The sequence below is a fragment of the Vigna unguiculata genome, chromosome 10, assembly GCF_004118075.2.
Source record: "Vigna unguiculata cultivar IT97K-499-35 chromosome 10, ASM411807v1, whole genome shotgun sequence".
Classification (NCBI taxonomy): Eukaryota; Viridiplantae; Streptophyta; class Magnoliopsida; order Fabales; family Fabaceae; genus Vigna; species Vigna unguiculata.
In genome coordinates, this window is record NC_040288.1 from 30,257,206 (window position 1) to 30,284,626 (window position 27,421).

General features: G+C 32.8%; 2 protein-coding genes and 1 long non-coding RNA gene across 8 annotated transcripts; 2 read left to right on the forward strand and 1 right to left on the reverse strand.

Annotated features, from left to right (window-relative positions):
* Positions 1 to 1,189: 1,189 nt before the first annotated feature.
* Positions 1,190 to 4,455, forward strand: LOC114165912 (isoleucine N-monooxygenase 1-like). Its single transcript, XM_028050539.1, has 2 exons — positions 1,190 to 2,213; positions 3,541 to 4,455. Exons 1-2 carry the CDS (start codon positions 1,245 to 1,247, stop codon positions 4,171 to 4,173), a joined length of 1,602 nt encoding a protein of 533 aa, XP_027906340.1. The 5' UTR covers positions 1,190 to 1,244; the 3' UTR covers positions 4,174 to 4,455.
* Positions 4,456 to 6,791: 2,336 nt separating this feature from the next.
* Positions 6,792 to 8,883, reverse strand: LOC114165913. 6 transcript variants are annotated; one of them, XR_003599819.1, is made up of 7 exons: positions 8,733 to 8,883; positions 8,049 to 8,499; positions 7,679 to 7,792; positions 7,537 to 7,603; positions 7,372 to 7,451; positions 7,238 to 7,262; positions 6,792 to 7,127 (listed from the first exon to the last, which is right to left on the reverse strand). It is a non-coding gene; the product is annotated as an uncharacterized LOC114165913 (long non-coding RNA). The 6 variants fall into 6 exon arrangements; XR_003599815.1 differs by lacking the exon at positions 7,238 to 7,262 and having other exon boundaries at positions 8,049 to 8,163; positions 8,254 to 8,499; positions 8,733 to 8,877; XR_003599817.1 differs by lacking the exon at positions 7,238 to 7,262 and having other exon boundaries at positions 8,049 to 8,127; positions 8,254 to 8,499; positions 8,733 to 8,872.
* Positions 8,884 to 24,165: 15,282 nt separating this feature from the next.
* LOC114165910 (isoleucine N-monooxygenase 2-like) lies at positions 24,166 to 25,986 on the forward strand. The gene is made up of 2 exons (XM_028050538.1): positions 24,166 to 25,189; positions 25,337 to 25,986. Exons 1-2 carry the CDS (start codon positions 24,221 to 24,223, stop codon positions 25,967 to 25,969), a joined length of 1,602 nt encoding a protein of 533 aa, XP_027906339.1. The 5' UTR covers positions 24,166 to 24,220; the 3' UTR covers positions 25,970 to 25,986.
* The last annotated feature ends 1,435 nt before the right edge of the window (positions 25,987 to 27,421 follow it).

Consider the following 27,421-nt stretch of genomic DNA (forward strand, 5'->3'; position numbering starts at 1 on the left):
ATTTTAGTGATCAAAAGTTGTTAGTCACCATAATTACCAATTTAGATACCAAATTATAAAATAAAAATTATCGGTTACTAAAATAATCACTATTATGAATAAAAATTATAATTGGTTTCTAAAATTTATCTTCCAAGGTTTTAGCTACCAAAAGATATTGGTTATTAACATTAGCTACTTAGGTTTTTGCTACTAAAGGAATTAGTTTCTAAATTAGTCTGTAATTAATTAGTAACAAATTTATCGACCAATTATAATTTTTTATTCATAATAATGATTGTTTTAAGGAACCAATAATTTTTTATTTTTTAAATTGGTATATAAATTGGTTACTATAATAACTAACAACTTTTAATCACTAAAATTAATTGTTAATGAAATATTTTCTTATAATATATTACTAACAATTTTTTCATCAATAATTCCATATTTTTGTTTTAATGAATGTCAAAATCTCTCAAACAACAATGATTAGAACGGAAATACATGTGAAATGAATCGAGATAAAGAAAAAATGAACTAAAACAACTATTATGACACAGATTAAACACTTGAAGGAATACAACACCAAAAGCTTGAAGAAGAAGAAAGATGACTTGGAGAAGAACAAAAAAACATCAGATACTAATGGAAAACAATAAAGTAATCAATAATGTTTTTTTAAATTAATATTTAAATCCTTACCGACAATTTTTTATTACTTATATCGATTATTAATAAAACATTTTTTTTATTGTGTACCTCGGTCCAATAAATAATAAACTGACTTTTTATGTATCAAAATTATTTAATTGTACTAAAATTTACCAACGTCTTAATATTATTTCTAAAATACTTTTCTTAAAACATAAAAACATATGACGCAATAAAAAATTGGATATTAAATGAAGTTAAGGTATTTTAAGAAAATTATCATTAAAAGAATTAAAAGTATTTAAAAATTTACAATTTACAAAACCATATGTTATTAACTTTTATTCCAGAACTAAAGTAGTAACAATGAATGGTCTATGAAAATAACATGCTAACAAAAGCATGGTAGAAAAGAAAACGTGTTTGAAAGAAAAGATTATAAAAACGAGAAATAAATGCTTTTACACTGTATAAATACTAATAGGCATCAAAGTTCTCCCAAGATATATATATCATACCCACTTCCTCTAAATCGTGGCTAAAGCAAGACATTGTGTTAATCGGAAAAGTATCCAACTATCTTTACCACCACAAAAACCGTTATCCAAGCCATGGAACATGCCCCTTCTCTTTTGTTTTCAAAAATTCGAAGCCTTTGGTTCTTTGTATGCTTAACCATTATCCTAAAATCCCTAATACCTAGCTTTGTTCAGAAATGGTCCAAGAAACAAAAACCAAAACTTCCCCCAGGTCCCAAACCGTGGCATGTGGTGGGCAACCTTCCTGAGATGCTTGCATACAAACCTGTTCATCGATGGATACACAATCTCATGAAACAAATGAACACTGAGATTGCATGCATCCGCCTCGGAAATACCTATGTTATCCCTGTCACATGTCCCACCATTGCCAGACAGTTTTTGAGAGAACAGGATGCAACTTTTGCATCAAGATCACTAACCACTTGCACTGATCTCGTTAGTAGCGGATATTTAACCACAATTTTAGTGCCATTTGGGGACCAATGGAAGAAGATGAAGAAAATCTTAACCACGGATTTGCTTTCTTCACAAAAGCACCTGTGGCTCCATGACAGAAGGACTGAAGAAGCTGACAACCTTATGTTTTATGTTTACAACAAAAGCAAAAGTGTGAACAATGGTGTTGTTGGCCTTGTCAACATCAGAAGTGTTGCAAGGCATTATTGTGGCAACCTTATGAGGAAAATTGTTTTCAATACAAGGTATTTTGGGAAAGGTAGGAAGGATGGGGGGCCTAGTTTTGAGGAGAAAGAACATGTTGATTCCATCTTTGTTTTACTTAGATATGTCTATGCCTTTTCTGTTTCTGATTATATCCCATGCTTGAGGAGACTTGACTTGGATGGACACCAGAAGAAGGTGAAAGAAGCTTTGAAAGTGATAAAGAAATATCATGATCCAATCGTTGAAGAAAGAGTTAAACAATGGAAGGATACAAGAAAGATTGATGAACAGGACTGGCTGGACATTTTGATCTCCTTGAAAGATGCTGATAATAATCCATTATTGACATTGGAAGAAATTAATGCACAAATTGTGGTAAAAATTTTCTTCTCGGTATGTTTTCATGAAGAGGAAACAAAAATTATAGTTTGAAAAAAAATTTTTTGACAAACTTAACAAAGTTTGTTTTTTACACTAAGATATTGTAGTTTTAATTTTTATTTTTCATTTTTAAAAATTTTTCACTTTGGATAGGAAAAAGACAAAGGATTGTCAAAGTTTGTTAAACAAATTTTTTATTAAAATATCATTCTCCTTTTGGAAAACATTTATCATTTGCATTATCATATTTCACTTCTCTATACTTCTTGTTAATCGTGTAATGAATTAAAAACAGGAGTAAAAATAAGAAAAAATAAATATATTGTAACAAATTTAAACTATTTATATATTATTAAAATAATTGATAAAATAAGATTTGTATTTATATATTGTGAATTATTTCTAATCGATACAGATTTTCAATCTACATAAATTAAAATAATTTGTTAAATATTTTATATATTATTATTTTTAACTATTTTTTCACTAATTCCTAATCAAGTTATAATTAGGGAAAAGTCAAAACTTTTTATCTTTTCAATGACTTATTGAGAAAATCGTTTAAATATATAATATCTCTAAAATCATACGTTATCACATTTAATTATAAATAACTTGCAACTTTCCCTTTAGAAAACAAATCATCTATAATAATATAATATATAAAAAATATTTTTTATTTTTTGTCGATATTTTATTTTTTTAATTTTTTCCTTAATTATTATTTTAAAAATTAATTATTTTATAAATTTTTGATCTTTATCTATTATTTTAAAAATTTCTTGCCTAAACAGTTATTTTAACAAATTTTCTTTTGTACATTGTCCAATTTTATTTTTTATTTTAAAAAATAATAATTTTGTAAATAATTTACTTTTAATTTTATATTTTAAAAATCTCTTTTGTTTTTAACAATTATTTTATTTAAAAATTATTTTAAAAATTAATTATATAATTCGAAAGTAAATACTATTAATTTTAATTCAAATCTCGATAAAAATTAAATAAAAATTAAAAAATACAAACATAAATTCACGACGCCTATATTTTCGTTAATATTTCATAATTAAATAAAAATTAAAAAATACGAACATAAATTCACGACGCCTATATTTTTGTTAATATTTCATAATTGAAATTAATGTATTTGTCTCCCTCGATTAAAATATTGACACATGGTAAAAAAATCACTTTCTTATTGTTATTCTCTAATGTAACAATATTTATTTGCAAAGACCAGGAAGTTTAGCCAAAACAATAATAGTTCTATTTCATTCCATGCTTAAAATATAAAATTGGAACTCTATATTCAATCTTGCAGGAAATAATGATCGCAGCAGTGGATAATCCATCAAATGCTTTCGAATGGGCACTAGCTGAAATGATAAACCAACCAAATTTGCTCCAACGAGCCATTGAAGAATTGGACAGTGTGGTGGGAAAAGAGAGGTTGGTTCAAGAGTCAGATATACCAAAGCTTAACTTTGTAAAGGCCTGTGCAAGAGAGGCTTTTCGCCTTCATCCCTTGGCAGCTTTTAATGTTCCCCATGTCTCAATGAGTGATACAACTGTGGGAAATTACTTCATCCCAAAGGGTAGCCATGTAATACTAAGTAGAAGAGAACTTGGAAGAAACCCAAAAGTGTGGAATGAACCCCTCAAGTTTAAACCAGAACGTCACCTTAAGAGTGATAATGAGTCTAATGTAACTTTGACAGAGCCAAACTTGAGGTTCATATCATTTAGCACAGGAAAGCGTGGTTGTCCTGGAGTTATGCTTGGGACCACAATGACCGTGATGCTATTTGCGAGGTTGCTGCATGGCTTTACTTGGACTACCCCACCTAGTGTTTCAAAAATAAACCTAGTTGAGTCCAATGATGATTTAAATCTTGCAGAGCCACTTATGGCAGTTGCTAAGCCCAGGTTAGCACCACAATTATATCACCTTTAACTTAGCGCAAGAATTCACTGGAGCGTGTTCCCAAATAAAAATGTTAAATATATGATATGTCATATGTTATGAATAAGTAAGGATATATAAATATTTCGTCTCTTTTCTGAAGAAAATTAGTTGTCTTTTCTGCTGTTTGGACGCTTAGCACCGGGTTTCTGACGCCTAGCGCCATTTCCTCTTCTCTCCACGCTCAAGCGTGTTTGTTGTTGTTTGCTTAGCGTATTTTTCTGTAATCTATTTTCCTTTGTTATAGATGTATGCCTCTTTGGCTTCTTCCGAGTGTACCTTTTTTCAGATTCAATAAAATCGTTTTCTTAATGATTTCATTTTTCCCTTGAAAGTTTTGTTTATTCCTGGTTATCTGTTTGTGGTCATTGTTTCTGGATTTCTTTTTCTGGCTTTGGTCTGGTGCGTATTCTCTCATCCTTCTTTTTCTTTCTTCGATCTTGTTTCTTTCTTGTTTACCCTTTCTTATTCTTTCTTGCTTTCTTTTAATCATGGGTGAAGGGGTTCAGTCTTTTTCTCTTCAAATTTTTCTTTCCTTGCATACCAACGAGCACCAGTGCATTTTAAAGCTTTTACCAGAATATGTCTCGGTTTTTTGCACCCGCCGCATATAAGCACGCAGTGGCAGTTTTGTAATTAAAGTAATCTTTTATACCTCGATTGTTATACTAATCGAGATATATCGCTTAAAAAATTTTTTAACCACTGTGTTAACCCATAATTTGTTTTTTCTTTTTTACTCAAGCAATATGTTTCGGTTAGAACCGAGGCAGTAGTGAGACAATGTGCTTCGGTCCAGCTGCTACACGAGGCAGTAATGACCCTTTGTAGGGTTAAAAAACCCCATTTCTTCATTGTGCAGCGGCTCACTTCTGCAATCCTTCATCTTCTCCGACGTCCAGCGCAGCTCCGAGCAAATCCCGCACACCTCCCACCGTCCCGCACACCTCCCACCATCTCGCACACCTCCGACGTGCTAGGTCGTCATTTTGTCGCTTGCACCGTCGAGGAGGTTTCCGGCGCTAGTGTGGCTTCAGGTATTTTCTCTACTCTGAACGTTTGCCATTGGGGTTTTGTCTCTCTTTGTTCTGCTCCGCCAGATAACCATTTTGTCTGTCTTATTTTTTTTCTTCACAGCGGTTTGAGATCCTTATCTGCTGATTGGAAAAGATGAGGTGCCTTTACTTTTTTCTTTCATTTGCTTTTGTTCACCGTTTTCCTCCCTATTTCTTATGCTTTTTTATCGTGTGGACAATATCCCTCACAGTTATTCATTGATGCATAATATTTACTGTTGTTTTTGAGTTTCTGATTTGTCGTTGTATTTTTGTGGTGGAGTAAGCTTCAGAGTGATGCCTTGCGAGAAACTATCACTGGAATCATGGCCTTGTGGAGACTATTGAACTTGTTGTGGTTTCTAGGAAGTGATACTTAACATTTAATATTTATAAAAAGTTATTAATATCTAAGTTCAGCAAAATTTGAGTAACTTTGAAAGTACTAATTTGTTTGTGTATAAACTTGATGTGACTATTTCTTTGTTTAAGCTGCTGCAGGTGAATTCATTAAAGAAGTATGAAGTAGGGAGGAGATGAACCAATATTATGATGATGGCGATCCTTGATGGCTTCCAAAAGGCATGTTCTATTGACTTTGCACCTTTTAATATTCTGCTATCACCACTCAACAAATGTATCATTTTCTTTCATTATAATCTCAATCTTTCTTGCATCACTATAAAATAGATTCCAATTCAGGGACATAGCCCGCTAGTCTTAGTTGGTCATCCAGATGAAGTAGCAACAAGTGAACCTGACTATAAGAAGCATGATACTTTTTAATACTTTTAGCCTCTGGATGGTTTTTAATACTTTTAGCAGTAAACTGAATTTAATTGAATTTTCATTTTGTTTATTCTTAATAGGAGGTAGGATTAGACTTTGTTGTTGGAATGTTTGGGTTGCTTCTGATATGTAAGTGGATGTGTTTTCTTCATTGCCTGGTCTTTAACTTACCTTATTTTAATTTGTATCTTTGAATGTAAGATAGATTGACTCACTATAACAAAAACAATTTTTACCAGAGGTTATTTATGGCATTTCCGGGGGTTTTAACCCCGTTAAAGGAGTTTCTGGCGGTTTGTTTTTCCTCTAGAAAAATCAGCGTCGTTAATGGATTACCGGTGGTTTTGATTAACCCCTGGTAAAGCAGCATTTACCGACGATTTTGAAACCCCAGGTATTTACCGGCGATTTCAAAACCCTTAGTAATTACCGACGATTTTAAAACCCCTGGTAATTACCGACAGTTTTAAAACCCCTGGTAGTTACCGACCGTTTTCAAATCCCTGATAATTACCGACAATTTTAAACCCCTAATATTTATCTGAGGTTTTAAAACCCCCGATAATTATCCCTAGAATCGATACTTTAAAGGAATTTTCGAACTTTTGCTAGTTTTTAATAGATTTAAATCCCTCATGGAGTTTTTTACCCCTGCAATGCAATTCATTATTTATTTGTGTTTTTACTTTATGTTTCAAATTTCCTTAATTTTATTGCACTTTTTTAATGCACATAATTCTTAAAACATCAAATAAAAAGCAAAAATTATAAAAAAAAATGTATATTTGTTTATAACTAGATATAACAATCAGAGCGAAGAAGATTGTATGGGGTCTTCAATACTCTCAAGCTTTCCAAAAAAATCAGATTCTGAGCGAGAAGTTTAATTAGCCATGTAAGAGCAACAATTGTGGTATCATGGTCTGCAACCAGCATAGTTAATATATTATCCTTCAATTGCTTATCTGTGAATTTATTTTCATCCTCTTCTCTATCTTTGTTGTGTTTCATAACCAAGGATCCTAAGAAATCATGTTGAAAGTCTTGGTCACTTCTCCGCAAAATTGTAGAATCCAACATCTCATACATCCTATCTTGAGCCTGCACACATTCATAGCATGCATTAGGGTGAAAGAGAGTTAAGTTATCTTAGTAATTGAATCAAAGCACCTATTTATTTCTAGGTGGAATGTTTTGTACTACTTTGTTACCTTGATGCCACGATGAAAAGTTGTTCTTGGAAGTTTAAAAGGCAATGGTATGAAATATTAGGTCCTCCACAAGTGGATGCCATAAATTTCTTTAAAGTAAAATTTACATGTATTCAATAAAGTTTAAGAACAACCTGAGACAAAATAATAGGTCCTCCCTGTGGTGCATATAGGTTCTCTTTCTTCATCATATCCACAATCTTTTCATTTCATCCTGAAGACAATTCAATTTCACATGATAAAAGGAAGCAGAGGCAGCAGAATGAGACATGCAGGAAGAGAAAAAGGGATATAAATACCTTGAATGGTTGGTTATCAGTTCGGAACTGAATTCCCGGAATAAAATGTAGCCAAACAGGGGAACCACTGCTCAGAAAAGTTAAAGGCCATGATCAGATATGAACTTCTTTGTGAAAAATACATAAAAAGATCATATTTTACTCGTAGTTCCATTCAGCACATGTGTATGGACCAATCTGCAGATGCACATAGAGGCCTGCTACTGCTACAACCTTCACAAATTTAACCAAATCTGCCCTACCTTCCAAAATTAAACTGCCAAGCCAAAGCACACACTCCATCATTGATTTATTAACAAGTTTAAGCTTCTGATTGACATTAAGAAATACCCTCCATCTCATTGTTCTTATTAACTCAAAAAAAATATGTGAAGCAGTGAAAAATCACACTTGGTTCGATTACTGAGCAAGTTTGGAAAAAACAACTCTAATTCTTGCTTTCAGTTCTTTAATTTTTTTTAAAAAGAAAATCAAATTCTATTGAGAAAAGCAATATATATTAGATGACATACCTACAATTATAACTTCTGGAGGTTCAGTGAAGCCACTAAGTGATGCTAATTTCACCTATTATCGATCCTTTTTCTTCCCCTGTACATGATATAGCAAATGGAAATGCATAGAAAACTGGAGTTTGTCCTTATTATATCCATTTACAAAAGAAATAGGTTAGAAAGGGTAAAGAATTGACGGTATGAGGAAGATGAGAAACAGAACCTTGGCAGTGTAGGTGAGGCTCTCCAGTTCTAGTTGTCCTCGCACTCGATCATGCTTCCATGGTAGAGTTCGCCACTCTTGAGCTCAATCATCACCACGTGACCTGATGCCTCATGGAGCAATTGGTATTCCCAAACTCCTACTCATCCTCCGCCAAAACCCTACTTTCCTTCTTCATTTTTTCCTTTTCTCAAGCCAAACCAAGCAACTCTTTCGATTGGAATGATGAGCTGAAACCACTAAAACCTGCAATCACACAACGCATAATAGATTTCGATGAAAGAGGGAAAGTGAAAAAATAACATGAAAGTGAAAAAAAATTGAAAGCCATTACTAGATTTGCGATCGAAGATTCGGAAAGAGAAATGAAAGCAAACAAAATTGGAAGCTCAGATTGAGCGATTGAGAGAATGAGAAATTTAAAGCAAACAAAAGCTTTTTTAATGAGATTGAGAGAGGGCAAACGAACTTTTTTTTACCTGAGAATGAGAGATGCCAATGAAGGAGAGATGAAGTCGAGAATGAAGACTGTGTTAGGTTACCAGCAAGAGAGCAAAAAAATACAATGTTCTATAAGTGAGAAAAGAGGATCAGTGAAAAAGTGAAAAATGAAATTTACACGCGATTCATTTAAAAAAATCTCGGGCACGTAGCAAGGGTTTAAAAAACCTCCATTAGTGTATGGATTACCTGAGGTTATTATAACCTCTTCTAATAAACCCCTCTTATAATTCAAAATTTTTGTAGTGACTGTTGTGTTGTGTGTATGCCCAACAGTTATCATGGGATCAACTCGTTTTGTTGCTGCGAAGGATCAAATTATTCCCAACAGGACTGGAGGTGAAAGTTTACATAGAAATGTTGTATGTTCACCATCATGGAATAGGAAAACTATTTGAATTTTTTTTTTAAATGTCATATGCCTCGGTTGAAACAGACCCGAGGCAGTAAATGTAACTTTCTGCCGCGGTTAAAACAGACCCAAGGCAGAAAGGGTATTAAATTTTCTTTTATTTTTTGAATTTTTGATACCCATTAGGCCTCGGTTATGAGAAAACCGAGGCGGTAAATATTAAATATGCCTCGGGTTTGTAATCGAGACATAAAGTACTACCTTTTTACTTCGGCCGTATATACTTCGGTTGCGGACCCGAAGCAAAAAGCTAAAAATAACCGCTGTCATTTCCCTTCTCTGCATAGAGGAGAATCCTCTAATTTTGATTGTATGTGAGATATACTTCATTCTAATAATTATTGTTGACGGAGTAACACTCTTATCACAGCTAGAGCTGTCAAAACGGATAATCTGTCCCGATTTGGCTTGACCTATCATAAGTTGATCATTTAGTGAGCCAACCTAATCCGGCTCAATTTTTAATGAGACAACAAAATTTTAACCCGGTCCAACCTACCACAGGTTGGCGGGTTAAACAGGTTGCTTCATGGGTTCACTTAATTAAAAGAAATACAATTTTTTTTATTTTTACAGTCAAAATTAAATTATAATTCTAATTAAAATGTAAATAAACTTTATTACAATTCAAATACAAACCAAAATAAAAAAATACAAATTATTTATGTGGTGGCCAAAAAAATAACCTAACATGACCCAAATGTAAAACCCAACTTAATAAAAAATATTTGTGTGACTCTTTTATCTGCGAGTTGATGAGCCGAACCCGGCTCACCACAAGTTCAACCCGGGTGAGCCGGGTCAAAAATCAACCCGTATTGAAATTTGTAAAAAAATTTCAACCTAACTCGACACGAACCTATAGTGAGCTGAGTTGACTCATGGATTCCAACACATTTTAAAAACATAAATTAAGGAAACTTTTTATTATTATTTATTTTACGACAAATTATTTTTTTTTCTTTTTATTTATCATTTTTTTTAAAAAAACATTTTTATTCACCCGGATGAAATTGGGTGTTGACAGTTATCCCTCTTTTCTTATATTTTTCTAGATAATATGAAGATTTTACATTTCATATTATCAGAGTAAAAAATAAGAAAAGACAAAAACAAAAATTTCATTCGAGCTCTAAAAAGAAACGACATGCATGCAAACATTAAGGAAATCAATAATCAATGATCATTCCATCGGAGAGGGTCTTGATATGAAAGATCGATGATCATTGCTTTGCAGAGAGCCTCGATATGAAGGCACATGAAAATCAATGACCATTCCATCGAAGAGGGTCTTGATATAGACATATGAAATCAATGACCATTCCATTGAAGAGGGCCTTGATATGAAAGACCGATGACCATTACTTTGTAGAGGGCCTCAATATAAACATAAGGAGATCAAAGATATCTTAATTGCACGTATAATATGAAAAACGAATTTTCTTTTTTTTTTCTTTTTATGAAATGCATGAATCACATAAGACTTTTGTCTTTTTATATTTATTTTTCTCTCTTTTTTTTTCAGATTTGAAGGTGTCAAAACCTTAATATGCTTGAATGTATGAATTTATGATGCAAAGCTTCCATAGAAATCCTATATAATTTCATGTTTTTCTTTGTCTTTTTATAATTCTTATTATTTTCAAGCTACAAAAACAGAGTTTTTGGACAATATGAAACCAAACTAAAGGGGCCAGTATGAAACTGGGATTGGACCAAACAAACTGGGCTTGAGGGCCAGACTAAACTGGGCTTGAGGGCTAGACTAAAATGGGCTTGGGCCAGACAAAACTAGGCTTGAGGGCCTGACTAAACTGAGCTTGGGCCAGAATAAATTAGGCTTGAGGGCCAGACAAAACTGGGCTTGGACCAAAAGAAACTGGGTTTGAGCCAGACTAAACTAGGCTTGGGCCAGACTAAATTGGGCTTTGGGGCCAGACTCAACTGGCTTGGGGGCCAGACTAAAGTGGGTTTGGGACAGACTAAACTGGCTTGAGGGCTACACAAAACTGGACTTGGGCCAAACAAAACTAGGCTTGGGGGCCAGACTAAACTGGACTTGGGGGCCAAACTAAACTGGGCTTGAGGGCCAAATAAAACTGAGCTTGGGCCAAACAAAACTAGGCTTTGGGGGCTAGACTAAACTGGGCTTGGGCCAGACTAAACTGGGCTTGAGGGCCAGACAAAACTAGGCTTGAGGGCTAGACTAAACTTGGCTTGAGGGCTAGACAAAACTGGGCTTGGAGGCCAGACTAAACTAGGCTTGGGGGGCATACTAAATTGTGCTTGGGCCAGACTAAACTCGGCTTGAGGGCCAAACAAAACTCGGCTTAGGCCATACTAAACTGGGCTTGAGGGCCAGACTAAACTAGGCTTAAGAGCTAGACTAAACTAGGCTTGGGGGGCAAATTAAACTGGGCTTGGGCCAGACTAAACTGGGATTGAGGGCCAGACAAAACTAGGCTTGGGCTAGACACAACTGGTCTTTGAGGGCCAGACTAAACTAGGCTTGGGCCATACAAAACTGGGCTTTAGGGTATATTGGTCATTCATATGAATGAAGAGGACCATGAATTTGAAAAATGTCACAGGTAGGGATGTCAAAAAAATCTGTACTTGCGGGTATCCGCGGATAAAACCCGCAACGGGTAAAAAATTGATATTAAAAATGGATACCCGTTACCCGCGGGTATGGGTATTTTTGATGCCCGCATGTTAACGGGGCGGGTACGGGTATCATAGTATCCGTACCCGTGGATACCTGTACCCGCTAAACTTTAATTCAGAAAAATACCCTTATATATATATATATATATATATATATATATATTAGTAAAAAACATTATGAGTCTTCATTCAATAATGGTGATCAGATTCTTACCCCACAAATGAGTAAATTGCTTCCATATTGTGGAGACATTAATGTGTCTCTAAGATTGGTTATGGACCAACATGGAAGGTAATGAAATTAACACTTTTACTTAGATATTTTAATTAAGTGATTGTTAGAAATTTTTACTGAACTTCTTATGTTTTAAGGCTCTTCTAGATTAAAATTGGACAACATGAAACTTTATACAATGTTGCAAGAGGTGGACATTGATGAAGTTAGTAATTTCTTTAATATTTTATTTAAAAATAAACTACAATATAAATTGGTAGTGATTTTTTATTTGTTTATTTTTCAAGAATCAATCGGAGAAAGGGGACTTGTTGATCCAAGCACTAATTATGATTAAATATTTATTTTTTAAAATATTTTTGTAAATACCCGTGGGTACCCGTGGATACCCGTGGATATGAAAAAAATAGACGGGTACCCGCATAACAGATACCCGACATATATGGGTACGGGTACGGGGCGAATATTTATCCAACGGGTAGGGTACGGGGGAGCTACTACCCGTACCTTACCCGTCCCGTTGACATCTCTAGTCACAGGTAACTTTTATAATATTAATTTCCTATTTCTGGAAAAACATTTTATTGAAGAAGCATGTTGCATAACAATGCCGACTCATGTTATGATGATATGATGACACATGTTATGATGATATGACATGCAAATGGTTATGCACTGTAGAATGCACATTTATTATTTCAAACACAAACATAAGGATCAGAACCCTAATATGCATGCATACATGATGATAACCTTGTAATGCTTTGTCCTTTTGACTTCTCTTTTTTTTTTTTGCATGTTCGAGTCAATTGTTCTATTTGCAATCATCAAACTCATTGTTATTTTCAATCTTTCCTGAAAGTGAGAAATGTCACACACCTTGAGGTCTAATGTTTAAAATGAATATACTTTTGACTTTCTCTTTCACAACATCAGTGCATGTGTGCTTGAATTTACAAGTGAGTGAGAGGCAGAAAATTTTTGGAAAGTATTTGGAGGAGATTAGGATAGCCATTGGGCATGTCATTCCTCACACATTCGTCAAAGGAGATGTATTTTGTGATGTTGGTGTGAAAAATACAAAAAGACCCAAAAGTTGCCCCAATTTTAGTGTTTGGGAAAAGGGTATGGGAAAATGGATCTATTAATGTCAGAGTAAAATTTTCATGTGATACCCATAAAATTGCCCTAGTTTTGGGATGGGGTTTTGCTCAAAAGAGGTAATGGATATGAAAAACATTGGCTAAAAGAATTGCCCCAGTTGGTTTGATTTTCTTTCACTTGCTTTGGCCAGTTAATAAGGAGTTCCCCTCTTCCTGAGACACCATTTTCATTATTTTCATTCATTTTTTTCACTCATTCATTTTTTAGCAACCGTATTGTTAGCCATATGGCTTTATCAAAAAATTGAGCTTTATGAAAATTAGAACAATCCTTATTCAATCTGTGTGGACTTTTTACTTGGCTTGTAACGTGGCTATATGCTAAAAGGTTTTGAAAGAAAGGATATAAAGGCTCAAATAATTTTTTTTACAAGTTTTTTTTTAAACAAGAGTTGCCATCTAGGTATTGCATCAGCTATTTCTCAAGACTTTTTGAACACTTTGCTTTTTTCAGATTTTATTTCAATTTCTTTCATTTGCAATCACTTTGTGATTGTTTTTTTATTATGGTTTACTTTCAATGAATTTTCTTCATTTAACCGTTGATTGCTTTTCATGTGCATCTCAACCTGACTTCTAGTATGATGATAACCCTTGTTTGGAAACAATTTTAAAAGAAAACTTTATTTTTTTTTGGCTCAATGGGGTAACAAAGGATATTTTACTTATTTGGATGAAAAAAAAATGGCCATACATAATTTCAAATTCTAATTGCTTTATTTTCAAAAGATTAACTTTGTGACAACGCTCAATGACTTTAACACGAGTAATTTTTTCTTTTATTTTCTTCCTTTCTTTTTTTGCCTAGATTGCCTTCTTGGGCTTTCAATCTAGTTGACTTCTTTTTCTCTTTTGAAAATTTTTTCTTATTTGTCTCGACGGATTCAGGGATCATCCAACTAGTGCAAGCAAATATAAACATTGGCAATTTTGCCCTAGTGAAAACTCATGTTTATTATACGAGTAAAATCAACGGTGTTAAGACAAATCCTTTTATTTTGTGAGAGTGAAGGGTTGAGGCTTTCAAGCCACGCGTGCATAAATGTCTTAAAAGAAAAAGTCAACTGATTATTCTAGATTAGAACATTTGATCACAAAACCATATTTCTACAAAGTGCACTGGTCAAGGTAGGAAACCCCAAACTATCGCAAGAACTAACAATAATCATAACAATTTCACATGGGATTTGGGATCCAATGTCCATATCCATACTTGTTATTATCCCACATGAGATAAGGTCATTCCAGGTTTACATCTGAAGTATGAGTGTTGGGACTTAGATTGTTGTAGGAGAAAACACTCCACGTCTATTCCAGGGAATTGAAGTTTCCTCTCAAAATACGCACAGGTAGGCCATTTACCCTCATTTCATATGAACCTGGGACACATAAAATAGCAACAATTTCATCATGATTTTTATGCCCATTCAAAAATGCATTGTATGTTGTTGTTTGACTCCGTAGGGCAAGTAGCTGTAAAAAAGTTATTGATGGAGTGTCTGTCAAACTACATCACCTAGCCTTGCACCACAACTTGTCGAAGTAACTGTCCTTGTGCATGAGTGTCACACTTGCATAAAAATATCAAACCCATGCAGTCACATCCATGTCGTTGCAACTCCAATCTGATAGATATATTCTCCTTGATACAACCTCACGTTCCTTTCAAAACGATTCCTTGACTTATAATCTCATCGAATCATTTAGCAACAATCTTAGAGGAGAATCTATCTTGATCATGTGTCACAAAAATATCTAATTCCATGTAATCATGAGGGGCTATAGAAAAAGAACCTTGATTGGTTCTCCTCTTCCTTGAAGGATTCGCAACATTCCTTTGAGGTGACATCAGATGATTACATATTGCGTAGAATGCCAACAAAGAAGACGAACGAATATCGATGGATTAAGAACACAAACAGAGAAGAATGCTCAGTGATCAAATTGGACAAGACGTTGGTTGAAATAACTGCAGTGGCAAACGATATGGCGACTACGGCAAGCGAAAAGGCAGGTGGTACAATTTCCCTATGGTTGGGTAAGCAGATACCTTTTGTTGGGCGAGTGGTACAATTTTACCTCTCACTAGGCGAGTGGTACAAATTTTCCCCCAAGACGTTTTTCAAAATTTTTAAAATTTTCAACACATAAACAAATTTTCACAACATCAATAATTCATTGGGTGAGTACAATGACTCAACAAGTTATGAAACAATGGCGATTAGTTGCTGCACGAGTAGATTACCTTAGAGACTAATGTGAAAAAATGAAGATTAAAACAAAAACTTCAAAAAATGAAAAACGTAGAAAATATTTTGTTGTCTACCAGTATTTTACGTCTTTTAGCTTGATGTTTGATATTCACGGTTCACACAAGTGGATTCTAGAAGTGAGACAATCCACCTCACCCCTCAAAAAATGATTAAGTCGTTGTCCATTAATGACCCAACATTTTTTGTATTTTCAGAGGTTAGATCCATAGGTTCTACTACACCATGTGGCTTGAGAACTTTGACTAACCACCTACTAGCTTAGATGAAAATTCGTCTTTAGTAGCTTCTTATCCTGATAAATTTTAATGCTTTATTTTTAATTTGTACAATTCTCGTGAGGATGTAGTCTCATCTCTTCTAACTCTAACAATTGAAATTTCTTATTTTCAACTGACATATAAGGATCAAATTCAATAACTTCAATGCCTAATAAGACTTATGCTCCATCTCGATTGGTAAATGAAAAGCTTTTCCATATACCAAACTAGTAAGGAAAGAATCCAATTGAATTTTTCATCACAATCCAATATGCCCACAAAGCTTCATCTTACTTTGCTCACTAGACCTTTATAGAGGATGCCACTATTTTCTCTGAAATCTTCTAAATCTCTTAGTTAGACACTTCAACTTGCCCATTAGTCTGTGAATGATATGGTGAATCAACCCTATGCTTTACATCATAGTGTAACAACACCTTTGCCAAGGGAGCATTGAAAAATGTGATCCTCTACCATTAATGAGAACTCTAGGAACTCTGAACCGAGCAAAGATTTGTCTCTTCCAAGAATTTTATAACCCTCTTGGCATCATTCTTTTTACACGATGTGGCCTCCACCCATTTACTAACATAATCCACAACTACCAATATGTATTCATTCCCAAATGAAGAAGGAATGAGTCCCATAAAATCTATTCACCAACAATCAAATACCTCTACTTCTAAGATAGCTTGCAGTGGCCTCTCATGTCTTCGAGATATTCTTCTAGTCCGTTGACATTTATCACAATCTTGCATGAACATAAGCATCTTTGAATAGTATTGACCAATATAATTTGGATTGAAGCACTTTAGTATTGTTCCTTTCACCATTATATTGTCCACTATATGGTGAATTATGGCAATACCGTAAAATGCCAACAACTTATTATGTAGTGACACATCTCCTTAGCAAGTTGTTAGCTCAGTTTTTGAACAAGAATGCATCATACCATATCAACTGCTTGGCATCATGTAAAAACTTCCTTTCTTGCCATTTGAGTTGTTTTGGGAGAACTCCAACAACTTTAAAATTTTCCAAGTCAGCACACCATGGTTTGTGTTGAATGAATAGAAAGACTTCCTCTAAAAAGCTTCATGAATATCCCATTCCTCGCAAGTTACTTCCTCATTTACTAACTGAGAAATATGCTAAGCTATAACATTCCAACTCCTCTTCTCCTATTCAATCTCCATATTGAATTCTTGCAATAGGAGTATCCATCGAATTAGTCTTGGATTTGAGTCTAGATGTGTAAACAAATACTTAATAACAATATGATTTGTTTAAATAGTGACCTTAGATATATTGAGATAGGATCTAAAATATTTCAAAGCATAACAATGGCTAACATCGAATTACTACCCTTTCCAACATTTGGTCCATGAAATCAATACACATCCAACACCGAGTGACTATTCTTGTTGGAATCAACTCATTCTTATCATCATGAATAACAATCAATCCTCCTTTTTTTGGCACTACATGCATAATACTAACTCAAGCGCTATTAGAGATAGGATAAATCATACCAGCTTCAACATTTGTGTACCCTCTTTTCTCACCACCTCCTTCATGGTTGGTTTCAATCTTCATTGTGATTGTGCAATAGGTTTGTAATCTTAATCGAACATTATCTTGTGCATGCAATATGTTTGACTTATCCCTTTCAAAAGAGATGTGTCACCTCATTGCTTCTTGATTTGCTTTCAGAATTGCCAATTTTGTTTCTTATGTATTTAATAAAGAACTGTTAATGATCAATGACTTCTTTACTCCCTCTTCCAAGAAAACATACTTGAGGTGAGTCAGCAACAACTTAAGTTCCAGTTGGATTTTATCATTAGCTTCTCTTTTTACCAACTTCTCCTCTTCAAAAATTATAGATACTTCTTGAATATTTTCCAATTGTTTTTGTCACCTCTACCACTTTGGCTTCCTCTTCCGCAATGAGATCTTTTCACAAGCCTCAACCAAAACTTTTTCCAGTGGAGATTTCATATGCATTTGATTCTTTCTGACTTCAATCATTACATTTATTTCCTCCACTTTATAGCAGTTACGATTATCTCCAAAAAATAATGAAACTACTAGAGTCTTTCAACTTTGGTGGCAACAACTTTTGTATTACAGTTCCTTTGAACCACGACAGTATTCTATATACTTCCTTTTCTTAGTGAGCAAGTCTTTCATTAATGTTGCATAAGAAGACATTTGTTGTAGTGCATCTAAAAAAGGAATGTTGATCTCCAGCCTTTTGAAAATATCCATTAATTAAGCAAACTACTTCTTTTCCTTCCTTAAATGGACTTGCAGATATATAAGAGATTTTTTCACACCTTTATTTTTACTTTTCTCCTTCTTTCTCTTCTTTTTAATTTCTTCCTCCACTCCCTCTTCATTCTTCTTACTCATATCCTCTCCACTCTCAACTTTTTCAATCTCATCACTTTTTTTCTCTTCACTCCGACTTGTGATAGCCTTGTAGTGATCCTTTGGGTTGACCTCAGTGTTGGTTTTAAATTTTTTATCAAATTTCTCCTCTAACTTTTATGCCAATTGACCCACTTGAGTCTCCAAATTACACATAGTGCTTTTGTGCTTTTGTGATTAAAGATGGAAATTTGCATGAATTGTTGAAGTGTCTCTTCAAACTTTGATGTCCTTTCATGCAAGGAAGGTTGTTATTGTTGGTTTTGTTGATGTGGTGGTCTATTTGAAGATCTGGCTTGTCCCATGCTTTGGTGAGAATTCCATCCTAGATTGTAGTTCCCACAATTACCTTGGAGGCCTTGATTTCCCATATAATTGACTTCTTCTTAGGAAATATTTTTCATGGCACATTGTCTATTGGCATGATCCCTACCATTTTAACTTACAACTTTCCAATTGTTGTTGATGTACAAATTGAGAACATTTTGGAGCTCTGGAGTAAATACTGGGAGTTTCTTCGTAAGAGCTTCTAATTCATAAGTCATTATCTTATTTTGAGCTAAAATGCACCATGAGTTTGAAGCTCCAATACACCTTTTTTCTGTACTCGAGTTCTCTCATTCTGCACTTCCAAATCATTTGAAGTCATATTCTCTATTAACTCCTTAGTGTCTTCAAGTGTCTTTGATTTTATCATACCTCCAGTTAAGGCATCTAACACTAATTTTGTCTACGCTCTCAATCCTCCCAAAAAGATATTGATTTGTGTTGGCTCATCAAGTCCATGAATAAGAGTTTTCCTAAGCAGCTATTTGAATCTATCCCATGCTTGACTCAATGATTCATCGCAGTCTAGGCGGAATGAAGAAATCTTTGGTTTCCCTTAATTAACCTTTGATTGCGGGAAGAATTTGTGTAGAAATTTTGTAACAACTTCATCCCATACAATTAGGCTATTCTCAGGAGAAGAATGTTACCAAACATTGGTGTTGCCTGCCAATGTAAAAGGAAACAAACTCACACAAATAGCTTCATTAGGAACCTGATGATTTTTTACTATATTGCAAGTTTTCAAGAATGTAGCCAAGTGATTGTATGGATTCTCATGAAGTAACCCCTAAAATCGATTGTTCTGCACCATATGAATAAGAACAAGTTTTATCTCCATGTTGGCAGCATTCACCATTGGCCTAACAATACTGCTAAATTCAATGTTCCCGTGAATCTTGAATAATCTCCTAAGGTACATTGTCTGTGACCCTCCCCAGCCATAACTACCTCTTCTTCTTGATATAATGATTGAAGATGAGAGAAATTTGAAATGATTTATGCTTCCCATGCTAAGACTTTGTGTGCTAAGACTTCGTGTGCTAAGGCTTTGCATGCTTCTCTGAAAATTCACCTTCGTATATTGTTATTCCCTACATTGTTCATTTAGTTTCTAGATAGTAAATTAATTGTTCAGTCAAAATCCTACCTCTTATACAAAACAAGGAAACACTAGAAGGAATGAGTTAATAGTTAAAAGTTTATTTATATACAAAAAATAAACTATAAACAAAAATACAAATAAAATAATTATGAATAATTTAAACCAAAATTTGGAAATAAAACAAAATTGACTGAGCAAAATGACAGTCCTCGGCAACAACGCCAAAAATTTGTTATGATATTGACAAATATACCAAATCGCACAAGTAATAAAGTGAAAAGTCCATATATCATTTTTCCAAGAGACTTACATTTGTTTAGAAAACTATGATTATTTACTCATTACGACTAAGAACTTTTAAAATAATGAAAAGGGTTGAATTTTAATAAGACAATTCTAAATTCTAGAATGGAATTAAATTTATGAAATTAACTATGGTAGAGATTTCACTAAGGTTGGATTTCATGTTCTAATTTAATGTAAAAACACTAAACAATATACTTCTAATTTTCACTCTAGCAATTACACCACAAGCAAACAAGACCTAGGTAAGTCTAAACCTTAATAAAAATTCTAATTCATTAGATATTTTTACCATAAGTCCGCATTAAGTTCAAATGTTTAATTTGATTAATTGATTCTGTCTAGAGGAAAAATCTATTAGCTATCCTATTATAATCAAAGTTCTAAATTATTTCACAATAATCAGATACTCATAAATATACAATCAATAATCATTCAATTATGATAAAAAAAAACAGAACACAAGAGCAGAAATCACAAAGAATGAAGATACATTACATCCAACACAATGAATCAGGGGGTTAGTTACTCCTAGACATTTTTAGCATTATAAAAGGGTTAGATGATGAAAATAATGATGATGATGAGTGTCTTCATCCTCTAGAATGTGCCTTTGTCGTCTCTTCCTTAGGTTTAATTCTTTGTTCTCCAAAAGATTGGTTTTTTAATCCGTGACACATTCAATTTAAAGAATTTTCATAATTCGCAGATCGTTGGGCAAGTTAGAATCGATGAGTGTCTTGACCTCTCTCATTGGAGAATTTGGACTGCCTTGCCGGACGAACTGAGTCAAACTAACAAGACCTGAAAAATGTACTTGAATGAATTTTACATGAATGATAATCCTTGATATTATTCTTCAATCTTCTACGATTTCCATTTATTTATAAAATATTTTTCAAATAAAATTCAAACACTTATCTTTTCTAAAATTATCTAATAAAATCTTAATTAACTATAAAAATAACCATAAAAAAATAAAAACATAATAGAAATAACGATAATGATAATTATCACACTCCAACCGTGTCGGTGACACCCTCGTTAAGCTTTACTAAAATGGTTTTTCTTTTTTAAAAAGTACTAATAGGGTCCGTCCACTCATTGTCTTCTATTTTTTTTCTCTCGTTTTGAATCCGTTTAGCCGGTTTTCAAACCGACACCACCTGGTGGTAGCTATTTCCCCCATAATCTTATAGTGTCTAATTCTTTTATTCATGATATAAAGAATGCTAATAACGTTGATCATACAGCTAACAAAACGTTCGACAATACAATGTGGTTACAGTGAAATGATAGAGGAATCTATAAACGAGAACCAGGAATTTTTTGCTTCTGCAACAGTGAAAAATCTATTATTGAGAGGTGTTCCATCAAGCTATAGTAACATTATCGAAGCATAGTCAATGGCCCATGACCAGATATAAGTGACACATAGGAAGGGTAGAAATTTTAACATGTTAGAATTGTGTTCTTTATTAATTTTGCATATTGACTAATTTTATAAAGAAATTTATGAGTTTGGATTATTTGGTTTTTCTCTATTATTTCTTTGTTGCATCTTTAACATGTATTAAAATTATCTTTTAAAATACTAAAATAATATGTATTTGACAGAAGACAACATAAAAAAATTTTAACAGAAAAACCAAACTTCAAATTTATGGTCTTTGATTTGGCTTTAGAAGTCTTTCGTGGAGCATAAATTAGCCTCTACCTAGCATGGGTTCAAAATTTGAAAATTATTGAAAGAAGTGTATGTCCTGGGCCAAACTTCATTAACTAAATATCTTCGTTATGAAACAAGAAATTTGTATGGCTATATTTGTTCCAACTTAAAAGATGAATACGACCTTTCCCTCTTAAAAGTACCACACAATCCCTCTTAGGACTTCAACAAATCTAAAAACAAAAGCAATACAGATAACACATGTGACTAAACTTCAACTAATCTTGTTCTTTAACCCCATTACATCATCACTTCGACAAAGTTCAACTAAACTTAAATTAAATACACAATTAAGCACGTTACATGGCACATATATGCCAAATGGAGTACCAATTTTTGACGTGAGATTGGGAGAAAGGAACTTAAGATTTTGAAAGTTGAAGATTTTCAAACCTTAAATGATACGGACTGCATACTACAACAAAGGGGAAAAAAAATTAACAATAGCTATAAGAATCATTACAAGAAAATTGGAAAATTTTATTGATTAGGGAATCCATGGGTAAATCAAATTTTATCAATGAATTTTAGAATTTTTATTACCGATAATAATGGATCTATAGATAAAATTCATGTGTGAATTAAAACTATAATTACTACCAGATATTTATGTTTTCGTCTGACAATTTAAAATTCTTATTACCAAAAAAGAATTTAATCGGTCAAATATATTAATAATTGAATCTTTTAGTACTCCATCAGTAAAACAGAGGTCAATGTTTTCATTTTGGACTTCGATAATTTCGTGATAAAATATCTCGATAATTTTTTTTTCAATTAAATTAATTGGTTAAATGGTTGTCAAATGTATTGGTAAATGAATTGGAGATGAATGAGAAGAAGAAAAGGAATGAGGAGGAAGAAGAAGTGGAAAACGAAAATGAAGAGAAAAAAGATGAAGAAGAAGAAAAAAAAAATTCTTATAATTGTTGGCTAATTTGAAAACCAACTCAAGATGAAGGAAGATGTGGAAGAAAAGAAAGAGGAAGAAGAGAAGGAAGAGTGGAAGAAGTAGAATAAGAGGAATAGGAAGTGGAAGAAAATGAAAAAGAGGAAGAAGAAAAACCAAATCATAATATGGTTGTCGATAATTACTTATTGGTATATGATCATCGATAATTATTAATGGATATAAGATCATGGATAATTACTAACGAATCTATTCCTGATTGTCAGTCAAATTTATTAACAAGCATTTTATCCACAAATTTTATTATTGTTTTTTTCGGTAGGAAATTTCATTTTACCGATAAATTTCTTCTACCACTATAAGAAAATGTCTCCATTAACAATAAATTTTAGTGATCAAAAGTTGTTAGTCACCATAATTACCAATTTAGATACCAAATTATAAAATAAAAATTATCGGTTACTAAAATAATCACTATTATGAATAAAAATTATAATTGGTTTCTAAAATTTATCTTCCAAGGTTTTAACTACCAAAAGATATTGGTTATTAACATTAGCTACTTAGGTTTTTGCTACTAAAGGAATTAGTTTCTAAATTAGTCTGTAATTAATTAGTAACAAATTTATCGACCAATTATAATTTTTTATTCATAATAATGATTGTTTTAAGAAACCAATAATTTTTTATTTTTTAAATTGGTATATAAATTGGTTACTATAATGACTAACAACTTTTAATCACTAAAATTAATTGTTAATGAATCATTTTCTTATAATATACTACTAACAATTTTTTCATCAATAATTCCATATTTTTGTTTTAATGAATGTCAAAATCTCTCAAACAACAATGATTAGAACGGAAATACATGTGAAATGAATCGAGATAAAAAAAAATGAACTAAAACAACTATTATGACACAGATTAAACACTTGAAGGAATACAACACCAAAAGCTTGAAGAAGAAAAACAACCAAAGCTTGAAGAAGAAGAAAGATGACTTGGAGAAGAACAAAAGAACATCAGATACTAATGGAAAACAATAAAGTAATCAATAATGTTTTTTTAAATTAATATTTAAATCCTTACCGACAATTTTTTATTACTTATATCGATTATTAATAAAACATTTTTTTTATTGTGTACCTCGGTCCAATAAATAATAAACTGACTTTTTATGTATCAAAATTATTTAATTGTACTAAAATTTACCAACGTCTTAATATTATTTCTAAAATACTTTTCCTAAAACATAAAAACATATGACGCAATAAAAAATTGGATATTAAATGAAGTTAAGGTATTTTAAGAAAATTATCATTAAAAGAATTAAAAGTATTTAAAAATTTACAATTTACAAAACCATATGTTATTAACTTTTATTCCAGAACTAAAGTAGTAACAATGAATGGTCTATGAAAATAACATGCTAACAAAAGCATGGTAGAAAAGAAAACGTGTTTGAAAGAAAAGATTATAAAAACGAGAAATAAATGCTTTTACACTGTATAAATACTAATAGGCATCAAAGTTCTCCCAAGATATATATATCATACCCACTTCCTCTAAATCGTGGCTAAAGCAAGACATTGTGTTAATCGGAAAAGTATCCAACTATCTTTACCACCACAAAAACCGTTATCCAAGCCATGGAACATGCCCCTTCTCTTTTGTTTTCAAAAATTCGAAGCCTTTGGTTCTTTGTATGCTTAACCATTATCCTAAAATCCCTAATACCTAGCTTTGTTCAGAAATGGTCCAAGAAACAAAAACCAAAACTTCCCCCAGGTCCCAAACCGTGGCCTGTGGTGGGCAACCTTCCTGAGATGCTTGCATACAAACCTGTTCATCGATGGATACACAATCTCATGAAACAAATGAACACTGAGATTGCATGCATCCGCCTCGGAAATACCTATGTTATCCCTGTCACATGTCCCACCATTGCCAGACAGTTTTTGAGAGAACAGGATGCAACTTTTGCATCAAGATCACTAACCACTTGTACTGATCTCGTTAGTAGCGGGTATGTAACCACAGCTTTAGTGCCATTTGGGGACCAATGGAAGAAAATGAAGAAAATCTTAACCACTGCTTTGCTTTCCTCACAAAAGCACCTATGGCTTCATGACAGAAGGACTGAAGAAGCCGACAACCTTATGGTTTATGTCTACAACAAAAGCAAAATTGTGAGCAATGGTGTTCCTGGCCTTGTCAACATCAGAAGTGTTGCAAGGCATTATTGTGGCAATATTACGAGGAAAATTGTTTTCAATACAAGGTATTTTGGGAAAGGTAGGAAGGATGGAGGGCCTAGTTTTGAGGAGAAAGAACATGTTGATTCCATCTTCCTTTTACTTAGCTATGTCTATGCCTTTTCTATTTCTGATTATATTCCATGCTTGAGGAAACTTAACTTGGATGGACACCAGAAGAAGGTGAAAGAAGCTTTGAAAGTGATAAAGAAATATCATGATCCCATTGTTCAAGAAAGAGTTAAACAATGGAATGATACACCAAAGATTGATGAACAAGACTGGCTGGACATTTTGATCTCCTTGAAAGATGCCGACAATAATCCATTATTGACATTGGAAGAAATTAATGCACAAATTGTGGTAAAATTTTCTTCTATCTGTGTTTTCATGCACAATGATTTTTGGAAAACCCCTAATCCTTTGCATTATCATATTTCACTTCTCTATACTTCTTATTAATCGTATTATAGATTAATAATTGGAAATCTATATTCAATCTTCGTGCAGGAAATAATGATTGCAACAGTGGACAATCCATCAAATGCTTTCGAATGGGCACTAGCTGAAATGATAAACCAACCAAATTTGCTCCAACGAGCCATTGAAGAATTGGACAGTGTGGTGGGAAAACAGAGGTTGGTTCAAGAATCAGATATACCAAAGCTTAACTTTGTAAAGGCCTGTGCAAGAGAAGCTTTTCGCCTTCATCCCTTTGCACCTTTTACTCCTCCCCATGTTTCAATGAGTGATACAACTGTGGGAAACTACTTCATTCCAAAGGGTAGCCATGTAATACTAAGTAGAAGAGAACTTGGAAGAAACCCTAAAGTATGGAATGAACCCCTAAAGTTTAAACCAGAACGTCACCTTAAGAGTGATAATGGCTCTAATGTAGCTTTGACAGAGCCAAATTTGAGATTCATATCGTTTAGCACAGGAAGGCGTGGTTGTCCTGGAGTTACGCTTGGGACCTCAATGACCGTGATGTTATTTGCAAGGTTGCTTCATGGCTTCACTTGGTCTGCGCCATCCAATGTTTCAAAAATAAACCTAGCTGAATCCAATGATGATTTAAATCTTGCAGAGCCACTTATGGCAGTTGCTAAGCCTAGATTACCACCAGAATTATATCACCTTTAATTTAGCACAAGAATTTACCAAAGCAATAATATTGTTCCCAAATAAATGTCTTAAATATTGATATGCCATATGTAACGAAGAAGTACATATAAACATGCTATTCTCTTTTGGCTTAATTACTGGAATAGTTTCTACTTTAAAGAGGGTGTGTCAATTTGGTTCCATATTTAGAAAAGATTCGATTTTGTGTCAATTTTTAAAAAAATGTTTCGATTAGATTCTGTTCAGGAAAAACTATTAACGGGCTTGGCATGCCACATGTCAATGTGTTTTCTAAATTTTTATTTTATTTTAATTTTTTTTTTGTAAATTTTTTTTATTATGTGTCAGGTATCTGGTGTGACACATGACATTGTCAGTGCCACATGACAGATACGTGTGAATGCCACATGACAGATACGTGTCACTGCTAATGTCATTATTTTGATTTCAATTTAAATATATTTGATGTCCTTTTTTGTTTTTCAATTTTATCCTCTTAATTATTATATTTTAAATTTAAATAATTATTTATAATAAAAACAATATTTTTCAGTTTTATTATTTTACTAATTTTAGTAACTATAATTATAAAACAATAATAATAATAATAATATTACAATAATTATAGTTCTTAATAATAATAATAGTAATATAATAATAGAATAATTATAGTTAATAATAATGAGAATAATACTTATATTATAGTTGATAGTAATAATAATCATAATAATTATAGTTGATAATAATAATTATAGGCAATAATAATAATAATAATAATTATTATTATTATTATAATTATAGTTATAGTTATAGTTGATAATAATAATAATAATTATAGTTATAATTGATAATAATAATAATAATAATAATAACATAAAAATAGAATAATAGCTTTCATGAAAATTAAGTTATATTGTTGTAAATGTTATTCCTAAAGTAATGGAGTAGTAAATTCAGTTTTAAATATAATAAATAATATTGATATTGCAGTATAGTAGTATAGTGTAGTTAATTGATTTTACAAAATAATTATAATATCCTATGACTCGTGCATGGTAAGAAGTGAACTTTAAGCCTAACTCAACCCCACAAAATCGGATTTGAAGGTGAGGTTTGCACCTAGAGATGACAAATAAACCCGCCCCCGTGGGTATTGCCAAACTCGTCCCCATTTTGACGGGGAATCCCCACATTGACTGGGTATGGGTATGGGTATGGGTATGGAGAATCCCCGACTTTTTCAATTGGGTATGGGGATAGGTATGGGGATGTACATATCCTCGCCATAATACTTGTCCCTGACATATCTTCGTCCCCATTTAAATTATTAAAATATTCGTAATTAATTAAGTAACCTTTATATATATATATATATATATATATATATATATATATATATATATATATATATATATATATATATATATATGTGTGTGTGTGTGTGTGTGTGTGTGTGTGTGTGTATTTTTA

Excerpts from the sequence above, each read along its gene's own strand:
- LOC114165912 (XM_028050539.1), top strand. The coding sequence starts at position 1,245 with ATGGAACATGCCCCTTCTCTTTTGTTTTCAAAAATTCGAAGCCTTTGG. Across the intron at positions 2,214-3,540 it reads AAATTAATGCACAAATTGTG|GAAATAATGATCGCAGCAGT; the intron begins GTAAAAATTTTC and ends TCAATCTTGCAG.
- LOC114165910 (XM_028050538.1), top strand. The coding sequence starts at position 24,221 with ATGGAACATGCCCCTTCTCTTTTGTTTTCAAAAATTCGAAGCCTTTGG. Across the intron at positions 25,190-25,336 it reads AAATTAATGCACAAATTGTG|GAAATAATGATTGCAACAGT; the intron begins GTAAAATTTTCT and ends ATCTTCGTGCAG.